This window comes from Acanthisitta chloris, unplaced genomic scaffold, assembly GCF_000695815.1.
Source record: "Acanthisitta chloris isolate BGI_N310 unplaced genomic scaffold, ASM69581v1 scaffold19473, whole genome shotgun sequence".
Taxonomy (NCBI): domain Eukaryota; kingdom Metazoa; phylum Chordata; class Aves; order Passeriformes; family Acanthisittidae; genus Acanthisitta; species Acanthisitta chloris.
The window spans coordinates 10,857-22,617 of NW_008666814.1; the positions used below are offsets into that span (position 1 = coordinate 10,857).

Here is an 11,761-nt window from a genome sequence, read left to right on the forward strand (position 1 = left end):
CTGCATGTGGATGAGCAACAGTGAGTGATTTAGAGCAAATCTCATCCCTTTGCTCATTCACACAGGTTGCTGCCTGCCACTTAGGCCAGAAACCTTGGTGAGGGCTGCATTTTCCCAGTATACTTGGCAAACTGTCAAAAGCTCCTTACGGTGATGGCAGCAATGACAGCATAAATTTTCAGTAGATCCTTCTTATTCTGTTGAAATAAATTTTGACAGCTAAAAGTCTCATGAGTGAATAATCAGCCTGAAAAAAATTGTTTTCCTCTCAATCTCATGGGAATTTTTGACACTGTCTTTACAGAGCCATATCAGCTTCTGCTTCTTCCCATATTAGCTTCTGTTCCTTCCTGGCTTGCAAATAAGCTAGCCCAACAAGTGAAACATGTGTGCTCTGTTTTTATTAAACTGAAAATGTTATTCTTGTCTCTCAGCTCAGTATTCTTAAGATGCCTTATGACTCCATACAGTGAAAAAACGTATCCTTAGAACAAGGTTTCCATCTCTTATTTGAACTCTTGTTTTAAGAGACTGTAGCTAAATATGTCCTGTTTCATCAAGGGGAACAAACACAAATCTTCTAGCTGGTTTGTAGCTATTTTTGAGTGGACTGGACTATTTAGATTATAGATAAACATATGGGAGACATGAAAAGCCCTTCTAGAGCAGCAGAATCTGAGAGGAACTGTGGCAAGGGCTGTCAAGAGGGCAGGCTATGAAGCATCTTCCCACAGTACTTTGCAGATGTGCAAAGTAAGTCTAACAGTATCCCCTGGACCTTCTTTCTTCAGGCTTTACAGCCACCAGCCCACCACTGAAGTCCTTCAAGCCACGTGAGCCTCCAAACTGTGCAGCCTGCTCCACACGGGTGGCTCGTGTGTATCTATAAGTAAGGCTGTTTGGAGACTGGTCATGGGTGTGCTCAGGGGCAGGTGTGGTGAGTCTGCACTGGGCTATCATGATTCTATGATTCTTTGATTCTATGATCTAGCGCATCCCTTTGCAAAGAAAACAAACTTTCAAAAGCTGTTATGGACCAATCATGTTCATCTCCTTAGCAGCTGGCCAGTCACTAGGGCCCCTGTGGGAGATCTTAACCACTAGTTCTGCTGTTTCAGCGCTGCTGCTGCCGCCACTGTTACCTCAAGTGCCTCATTGCAATGCTGAGCAAGAGAGCAATGCCTGCATCGCCTGCAGCAGTGTTAGATTAGGCCAGAGCAATGGAAAGGAAATTCAAGTAACCATCCGCATAACAGTGAAAAACACTGCAGAGAGAGGCCTTTCAAAGCACAAAGAAAACCAGACTGGAAAAGAAGAAAATTGTGCCTTGTTCTTATATTATTTAAGATACAGTAATCCCACAGTTACAGGAACAGGATATTTCTGTGATATTAAGACTTTTAGATTGGTGATGTTTCTTTCAGCATTCATTTTGATGTATTGTCTCATGCAAAAAATCCCGTGAAGATGTAATCCTGCTCTATCAAAATGCAAATGTATGCTAGATAAGGGACTTGTAATAGGTTCCTTTGAGACATATATCAGAGATATAACAGAGTTCTGTTTTTCACTATCAGAAAGACTGTGATGGCCGAGGGCCCCAGGAAGACATTTGATACAGAATCCTGTCACTCCATATTAAAAAATAATCATCTTTCATAAATGAAAGTGATAGTGGTTTGCTGGCTTTTTATATCTAATCACTCTACATCAAAGGAACCTCTCAACAAAGCAAGAAAATGTGCTTATCTACTTCAGTTTTAGATATCAGCTGAACACTCTTCCAGAGACTACATAACAAATCCCATCCCACTAGGAGGAGCTACTGGTGACCAGTGCAATACAGGGACATCACCATATAAAAAAAAAAAACTGAAAGAAGAGAACTGTGTGAGATCCACAAGCACATTGCCTCATAGGAAGCTCCATCACAGAAAGGGCAGCCTTCCTGATTGGAAAACTGCTGATGCTCCATGGTGCAGAAATGATTGTTGCTCAGGCTTATTACTAGGCTGTTGACTTTCATAACTACTTCTTGTGTGGTCGCTCAAAATGTGAGGTGAGATTATATGAGAGAAAGCATCACCCAACTGAGTTTCAGGTTCAGTCTGAAAGGAGGAGAGAGGCAAACCTCCCAAGAAGTGCAGTGGGAGGGCTGGAGCACCAGGCTGAGGGCTGTGTGGAGCCAAAATGCTGCTGGGCTTGGATATACACACTGACAGAATGTTGCCCTACACTGATCCCTAAGTCGCAGTTTTGTCTGATGATGCCATCATGGCTGTAAAGGACAATGCTATGATTTGGTACAGACATGTATATGAAGAAGAGGCAGAACATTTCAGCCTCTAAACATGCTGGTAAGCAGATCTGGGATAACTGGACAAAGCTGCCGGCTTTGCTGGTCCTGGACTGGCTCACTACAGAAAATGCAGCCACTGATGTTTTCATTAAATTTGACATGAATAAATTTGTAGCCTGTTGTCCCTGTTTGTAAATCTCCTGGCCTGGGGGGTTTGTGCTGCCTCTCAGCACGGCGCCTTCCCAGGCTCCTCGACAGCAGCAAGGGGTCCTGCAGCCCCCTGGGTGTCTCCTCCTCCCAAGGAGCAGAGGTCACTCGGGTTTGGCTCCTTGTGTTTGCTGTGTTCTATGTTAGTTCTTTTGTGATTCCTTCTGTTTTCACATGAGGAGAAATACAGCTAGAAAAACAGTAATTGACAGGCTGTTTACCCTGCCTGAGGGAGAGGAAGATTTGTAAGGAACAGAGTATCTTCTAATGCAAATATTCCATGGGGTTTGTCACAGCACAGGGACAGGAAGGTCTCTGGGTCTGAATACAGTTCTGCTCCTCAACTCAGGCACAAGAACACAAAACAGACTAAATGAAAGATGACACAGCCACCCCAGATTTGCAGCTGAGCTTCGTATCTGGTCTTGCTGAAGCAGCACAAGTGCTGGTGTTGGCCACTTCAGGGGACGTCAGAAAAGCCCTGGTAGAAAGACAGGAGCTCCACGTGTTAGGCTGACTCCCTACATGCAGCTTGCCATCACAGCCTGTAATTTGTGTGCATTCCTTTCCCTTGATTTCCAGCACAAATATAAGTATGAATAATACAGCACATTGTTAGCACTTCAAAATTTCCAGGGAAAGGAAAGGATCTTGATAACAGGCTTTTTTTTTCTTTTTTCCAAACAGTGCTGCATTATACAGATTCAAGCTGTGTAAATACACTACCATATAAATAAGATTTTAAATCTTTCAGTAGAGTGATGTGTCTCAAGGGCAAAAACATGTTGAAGAAAGCCAAAGAGAGGTGGGACTCTTACTAATATGGCAAGAAAACACAGCTGAAGAAGCTGTGTATGGAATTATCTACCCAGAGAAGGTTTATCTATACTGGCAGCTTAATATGAAGACAACTAGTATGATTCTAAGTATGCAGACCTCACTGGAATTAGGCAGACAGGCACTTTGAAAATCTGTGAGCTGGTTCTTCATAATAACATGATCTCAAAGTCGATTTGTTACTCGTGGAGGGAGCCTGCCTTCCTTGAAAGTACACTGCCTGGTTGTTCTAATATACCTACTTGGTTCAACTGTAAATAATCATAATTAATTGGCAGTGACTTCCCAGAGGAGAGAATCACACTTATCAGCAGGTTAGTTGCTGTGCTCGAGGCCAACAGAGCTCCCAAGGGAAAAATGCCCACGCAGTTTGTTGCCCAGGAAAATCTTGCAATGGATATCAAATGCTGTAGCTTGAATTGTGACATGATCTTGGCCAAATGAAATAGCATTTTATATTCAAGCAGTTATACAAGATCATAAGCCCCCAATGCAGCCAGTTTTTCATTCAGCGTCTCATCACAACACTGCTTCACAGTTTGCTTGAAAGGAGGGAGGCCAAGGGCTGTCCCTGAGCAGCACATACCTGCACAATTTCCAGCATCTCTGACTTACTGATGTAGCCATTCCCATCAAGGTCGTACATGCTGAACGCCCACTTCAGCTTTTGCTCCAGTTTACCTCTCGACGTTACACTCAAGGCTATGATGAATTCTCTGAAATCTATTGTTCCGTCTCCATTGGCATCAAAAGTGCGGAATACATGTTCCGCAAACTTAGAAGCGTCCCCATAAGGGAAAAAGTTTCCATATATTTTTTTAAACTCCTCCATAGATAAATGCCCACTTGGACAGTCTCTCAAGAAGCCTTTGTACCACTCCTGGATCTCATGTTCTGTAAAGTCTGTACTTTCTAGCAAATCTTGCATGACTTCAGGGCGTAGTTTGCTGTTTTGCTTTCCCATACTGGTGTTAAAATATTACCTGTAGAGGAAAAACACACATATGAATTATCACTAATTATCAATAACTGTTAGCTTGGAGGCTGTAGAAGAACAGTATGCTGTATTCTGAGTTTTCTGATGATAGTTCACTCTTGGGAGTCAACTGAAATTTTGGACAACATCCACTACTACAAGTATACTCTGAAAAATTTAACTAGCCTAATCACATGTTGATTACATTGTGTGTTGACAGTCTGGAGACTGTAATTACATTGAATTTATTGCTATCCTACTTTGCCCTTGAAATCACGAGGTAAGCAATGGATGTTGCAAGGTACAGCTGAGCAGTGTCTGGGTGTGGCAGCACACTTGCCATCCCAGTCACACAGCTGTCTCAAGGATCTGGTCTAATGACATACATTTTTGTATCTCTGGTACAAACCAGGTGGGTACAAAGGGCTTTGTTCCCTTGTTTTTCCTCCAAAATGGAATCAAGGTGCAACTGCAGTGTATGCTGAAACCAGGAGCTCCAAAGCCCTTCTAGATATAGCTTTCTTTATAGCCAGAATCATGCAGAGCAACCCAGAAGTTGCCCCTCTTGTTTGGCATGGACCAATTCCCATTTACTTCAAAACAAAGATAAATCTCAAGATATTTTATCAGTGGTGGATACCCCCAACTCAGACTATTACTGTGTTTTTTAATTTTCTTAGTAAAAATTAGATCTATTACTAAGTAATACCAATCCAGGTAGTCATAGGTCTTTGAAAAAACCTCTTTAAATAAAAAAAAAAAATTAAAAAAAAGAAGGGAAAAAGTACCCAGGCAACAAAAAATGGAAATTCCTTTCCCTTAAATTAACCATTAAGAAGTATTATTGGATACATCCTCTGTTAAATCAGCTTAATTATATTTCATTTATGCAAGTTGCTATATGTCACATTGTGTAGCAGATTTACTACTGACTGATGCCTTTGGTTTGTAAGTTTTGGAGCCTGGTGTGTTGCTCCAAAAGGCAACATCAGTTTTATTGTAAGCTTAGCATTATACCTGATTTGTGAGAAGTCATTCTCTATCAACAGACACCTGTCTGAGAATTTGTCATGCAAATGACAGTCACAACTAAGATCTGATGAATGGATAACTTCAGTAGAATTGTAAATTAATTTAAAATGGACTTTCACACTGTTGTCAGAATGGAGTCTCTGGACCAGAGATGCGTTTAAGAATGATGACTGGAGTAGCTACTGAGCATTCAGTGAAATGTCCATTCTAAACCAAGGTATTAATTTTTAAAAATGAAGAAGAATACAGTATCCATACATGTCAGAAGCAGCTACTGAGCAATGTACCACCATTTGAAGCTAATCTACTGTCTCTGCTATTTGGCATGGGGAAGAAGAAATTAAGGCTCCCCCAGATGAATGCTAACTTTTCCCTGCGGTGAGAAGCTCCCTTTTTCCCCAAGGAATTTGAACTGCCCAAGGCAGCTAGAGGACTGACTCCTTAATTTCCTCTGTTCTTGGACCAGAACGACCAAAAAAAGCTGTATTTCTCAAGGGTAAAACTATGGGATCTATCCTAGATCCATCTGTGTCTCCAGACTGATGGCTGTCTGGTAACTAGTTCTCTAGACTGGTAACTGTATGTCTAGTCTAGACTCGTTGCCTACACAGATCATGGAGAACAGGCTCCCCTGCTCACAGAAAGGAGGTTGGGAGGGTGAAGAGTCCTGCCCGATGGGAGCCTCTCCATCTCCTGACCATATCGGCGCCTTGGTGACTACCTTAATCCAAACAATATCTTTCCCTCCAAAGTGTCCCCAAAGCCACCTCAGAGGTAATTTTTTTCTACCACCTTACCTCCTTTCCTCCTTATCAAAACACATAGTACAGTTTTTAAGTAATCCAAGCTCTTAATGCCCTGAAAACAGCAAAAAAAAAGTCCCTGTTTTAGGTCCAACAGCTGTTGAGGCAGCTGAAGGCTGCATTGCCTTCCACGGGCGTTGGACAGGGCCCATAATAAACAACCTGGGAATTAGCTGAGCAAACGGATCACATTAGGGCAGCCAGAGGACTTTACGTCAGGCAAAACAACATGATCAGGGTCTGCCAGTGGGTTGGAAAAGCAACTGGACAAGTGAAGAGCCCAGGCTTAGTTTACAGCAGTAAAACCCAGTAAAATCCCCAGAGCAGCTGCCCACAGCCCTGGTTGGCAGCTCCTTGGCAGCCCCAGGGGCAGCACACTTTCCAGCCCATTAGGGTAGAGAGGGAAAATCTCTGACTAAGGTGCAAGGCAGCTGTGGTAGGACTGAGCTGGCATTAGCCATAGAAACCCCTTCTGCTTTGTAATAACTCGAACATTTGAAAATGGAAAACAGCTTGCACATTTCCAGTCCAGAATCTTCTGACAAATAAGATAGTGAGGTAAGATGCAGGCAGCAGCCTTCAAGAGTTGGCCAATAAGACTGTGTTTCAGTCCGAAAAATGATACCTTTATAGCTGCATAAGGTTATAGGTCCAACGTATTTTAGCAAATAACAAAAAATGCAGCAGAGCAGAACGCACTGCCTTGCAGAACACCACAACCAGAAAAATCTGTGTTCTCCAGGCAGAAAGGGAGAGCTAACTGTATGTGACTTGCAGTACAGGGTTGAAATCCACAGCCACTGTGATGCCAGGTGATGCAGTCAAACCAGCAGCACCATTTCCAAGTCCACTTGCAATGAATTTGTATCATGTTCTTTGCCCTCCAGATTGTTCCTTATTATAGGTGGTGTTTTAGGAACCATAACAATGGGATTTACTGTGCCCATTCTATCAATAACAGATCAAAATGCTTTTGCAGTCCAAGTGCAGAAAACCTTGAAGACACTTGCAGATCCTTACACTCACTTCATAGACAGCTGCCTGACTGTTCACAATAGATTAGATTATGGACAGAGTGCAGCAAGCTAAGAGAATGTCAGCCAGCAATGACAGCAATAAATGCACAGAATAAAATAAAATTGAAGTTGATTTTAGGCATTTTTTCACACTTTATCATCTTTGCAGATCTTTCAAATTTCTAATAAATGATTAAATGTTAAAAATACAGCAAATAAATAGTGAACAGCAATCACAATGGCAAAGTAAAATATTACTAATACTGAGAAATGGATGTTGTAGATATACAAAAAAACCCCAACAAATTAAGTGTTTAATGATTATGTTTAATTGCATTTCTATAATTTCTTCCTCTGATACAACCATGCTGGATGTAACATATATTAATGGCTTGCTAAATAGGACCACATATTAAAATATCAAGGTCTTAATTCCTAAGGCAATATTGTTTGATAAAAGAATGTGATGTGTTTATGGCTTGAAGGGCTGACACCATTTCAGCCAACAACTACAGAAGATCAGGAAGTACAGCATCACCGCTGTGCGGTCACTATGGAAAGTATCCCTGTTCGCTGCTTACTGTAGGAAATCTCACAAGCACTGCTCCTTACAGGAAATACTTAGGGTTTGCTCTGTTTGGGTCTAGGTGAGGAATTTTTCAGGTGAGACTGAAGACAGACAGTTTAACAGACACCAGGCCTGTGACAATTCAGCACACGCAGTGGCTGACACGGCACCCACTGACTTTCCCTGCAGCACAGCCCGTTGTGTGCAGACAGGACAGCGATGCTGGGACAGCCTTCCCTCAAACAGGGAGGACTGACAGGACAGAAAGGCAATGAACACCTAGTCTACCACGTGCCTCTTTGTCAGCAGCTTGCTGCTGCTCATACACAGTTGTTACCTCAATCTGAAACCTCAGGGTAAGGCAAACAAAGTGCCTGCTTGAGCAACAGCCTTGCAGGAGCTGGGAAACCGCAGCAGTCGAGACCACATAGCTAACCCATTGCTGTGTGAATGCAGTGCAAGCATCTAAACATATTTCCTTTTTTTTTTACTTTGAATTCGTTTTTCCTTTTTTCCCTCCTTTTCTCCTTTTGCTGTAATAAACAAGTTCTAGCAACACATTAGTAACAATGCCTTTGTGCTTCAAACTTGACACTCATCATATAAAGAAAACTCTCTGTATTTTTATTTGATTGATCTCAGTCTGCCAAAGACAACGAGGCATCTTAATTTTCATTTAGGCTTAAATCTGAGGGAAAGTCCACTGCTAAGAAAAACTGTAAGGAGGAAGGGGCATTTGTCCAGGGAAACCTTGCTCTAAAAATGGAAAATTTAGGCTATTGTATACAAAATGGCTAATAGTATACAAAACACCTGGAAGGTGCAAAGAATCAGTTCTATTTCCAGTGGGAATAGCAAGGTCAATTACACAATAGGCTTGGCCACAGAGACCAACTGTGTAAAAATGAAGGCAGAAAACCTTTCAGAAAGAAGCAATGAAAGTTCCATTTTGCAATTTTTGTCTTCAGAAACTGCTGTTTCTTGGCACACGGTTTGACCTCTTTCCAAGAAATAATCCACTTATGGGTGCAATGCTGTCTGAGATATTTCTAACACATAATTTGAGAATTTCCCTGAGACTAGCAATTGTGGGATTTTAATCTCTGCCAAGCAGCTGCACAAGTTCCTGATGACTGCTGGAATGAACTAATGGCTGAGCAGGACAACAGCATCACTCTGAGCCAGCTCTGCTACCTTACAGTGGTGAGAAAGCAATGCTCCAGCATGAGTCAGTCCCTCGTTTTAATGCCTAATGACTTGTCCATGGTAGGAATGTGATTCTCCACTTGCCATCACTGCTGTGGTTTTTCCTCCAGAGTAATGGCTGACTGTTACTGAAAACCTGGATGTGTGACAAGTGGACTTATATATTATATACACCATCTATCTCTCAAGCTGTCTACACATTTGGATACATCAGGGATGTCACCTTCTTTCATGTCCTACCCACCAGCAGTCATCTCCTGTCACTGCATACCAGGCTCCATAGCACAGCACATAGGGCTCCCACAAGATAAATTCTCCTGCCATCACTTTCTGTCACTCCTTTTAGTTCTTTCTCTGCCTGTCACTGTGCAACTCTGCCCTGTCACAAGCTCAAAGAAAGGGTGCTGCTCTGTCCTGGTTGACCAAACCTTGCTGCACAGCATCCCCTTACCCTGCAATAAGTGGGGAAATGTCGGGGGAGACTGCAGTGCATCTCAGAGCATGGGACTTCAGCTGGAGATGTGTCTCCAGGGCTTCCAGACTGAATTTTTACCCTGTTATCAAAACTTCACAGAATTAGAGCTGCTCTCTTTCTTCTCTGCCAGCTGCTATCATTGCTTGGTAAAGCTGATACCAAATATCAGTTCACCAATTATAGCATGTGGCAGTCTCTGCAAATTCTGTTATTTGTGACCCAGCGTACGCACACTTCCAGATGCATCTCTGCTTCCTCTTTGTGCCCTTACAGAAAGGGGGGAAGATATGTGCATTTACAAAAGTCAAGGCCTTAGTGAACACAGTCTGGTATAAAAGCCAAGTTTGCTTCATAAGGTCAGTTGTTCCTTTGGGCTGTAATACTGCTAACTGCTGTACAAGCTATGTAATGAGATGGTTCAAAGCTGCAGCTATCTCAAATGATAAATTCTCTTCCCATCTGTGTGTGTTGCTTCCCTGTGGCTGGAACACCAGCGTTGCCATGGCCTGGTCACGAATGCAAACCCAACAGTAAATGTGGGCAAAGCACTGTCTGTAACTGTGGAGCTCTTCAACAAGACTCAGGTAAGTGAGGCAGGGACATGTGCTCAGTGATCTCTGACGTGCCCCAGCACTGGGAAGCTCTGTGCTCATTTCCTGAGCTCCTGATTAGCAGGTTGGCAGAGCACTTTCCCATTACTCTTGTTTAGCCCTTCTGATGTTCAAAACCTCAAAGCCACCTCCAGCACAGATCTCTGCTGTCCCATTGGAAATTCCAGTGCCAGTGCAGGATCCCATTCATGGAACATAATGCTTTTGGTTGCAGTAGCAGCTGCAGCACTGGGAAGAATAACCTCCAGTTTTAGCCTCCTGCCTTGAAGAGTAAGTGCTGCCTGCTGAAGGGATGTATTTCTTCTCCATCCCACAGAAAACTGCCTCACAGGCTCTTGGAGCAAGGCCCTTTTTTCCTTCTGGCCATTTCTAGTTTGTTTTCACACGTTCATTTGATTAACCAGTGTGGAGATGGTTGCCAAGAAAGGCTTTTGCTTAATTTTTTTTAAACAGCATTTTGGAACATATTTTTGAAAGAAAACCAAACTTATTAAAAATCACAGAGGAACCTAGCAAAAAAATAAATAAATGCAGAATAAAATTTTGAGCCTTGCCACCCTCAGTTTATCTGCTTATATTGGCAAACAGCAAAACCCAGATAAAATTCATGAGCAAGATTCATTAAAAAAATCTGACATTCTCTTATCAATATTCAGAAGCAACAGCAGTATATAGATTTGCAGGGCAGTATAACAAGTACCCAAATACTTCTGGCTAAAACTGTAGCTGATGTCAAAGAACAGGAGTGGAGACTAATGAAGAAATTAAGAGGAAAAGGTATGGATGGCATCATGATTTAGTATTTATGCTTTATTTATCAATAGAAGGAACAGGAAACACATGTGGCATCCAGTTGCCCATTGGTACTCCATAACTCATTTTATATTAGGATCTTAGTCCAATTCCAGGGTCCTGACGTTTTCACTACTGCAAGTTACTGTCTTGTTTTGCCACTTTCCTATTCTTCATCCCTGTTACTGAGGGTTCTTCCCCTACCAAAGGTACACCAATCACTGCTTTGACAGTATTGGTTCTGTTTTCTTGCTACCCCCAAGAGAAAGTCAAGACAAGAAATCAAAGCAAAACTTTTATAGCTCTGTGTTTAGGTTGAGGTGGGCAGGCCAAGCAGGACAAGCTGCGCAGAGTTCATGCGTTTCAAACTTAGCGGCGCTTACAGATACGGAACATCCAATGCCCAGGATCTTCACACTTCAGATCTGCCCTGGCAGAGAAATGCTACAGCTGCTCCTCACTGTCTCCTATTTCTCTGTATCATAATTCCTGTGTGCATTTTAGCAATGAGGGCTGATGTGGGGGTGGAGGGGGAAGCTGCAGAAAGTCAGTGAGCTGTCAATAAATGTTAGTACATTACTACCAGGGTCTTCAGCATCACTGGGTCAACTAGATAACAGCCTAGTGCTTATCATGTTACTCTCAGCAATGCCCATGGTCTCAGATGGAATTGTTTTGAGACCAATAAGCAGTGTTTCAGCCTCAAGCAGCAAAAGGGTTGATGCCTTCACACCCCCTCAGCTTTGCATCACCGTAGGCATCATTTGGGCTTCCAGAAAAGGTCTCTGTTTCCAAAGCATTCTGACTGTGTGGTACAAGAAGAATGACTAGGCATGAGTATTTCTAGTATTGGGAGTTGGGGAAAAGAGCATGTTATGTGCATTTGTACAGCATGGCACATTGTGCAGTGACTCCTCGCTCATTCATGGTTGGTCACTC

General features: G+C 42.6%; 1 protein-coding gene across 1 annotated transcript in view; it reads right to left on the minus strand.

Annotated features, from left to right (window-relative positions):
- NCALD (neurocalcin delta) overlaps positions 1-11,761 on the minus strand; it is a 49,037-nt gene that overhangs the window by 3,784 nt on the left and 33,492 nt on the right. The window contains exon 2 of the mRNA XM_009072284.1: positions 3,930-4,326. Coding sequence (XP_009070532.1) covers positions 3,930-4,307 — 378 coding nt within the window. The 5' untranslated portion in view covers positions 4,308-4,326. The remainder of the gene's footprint in view (positions 1-3,929; positions 4,327-11,761) is intronic.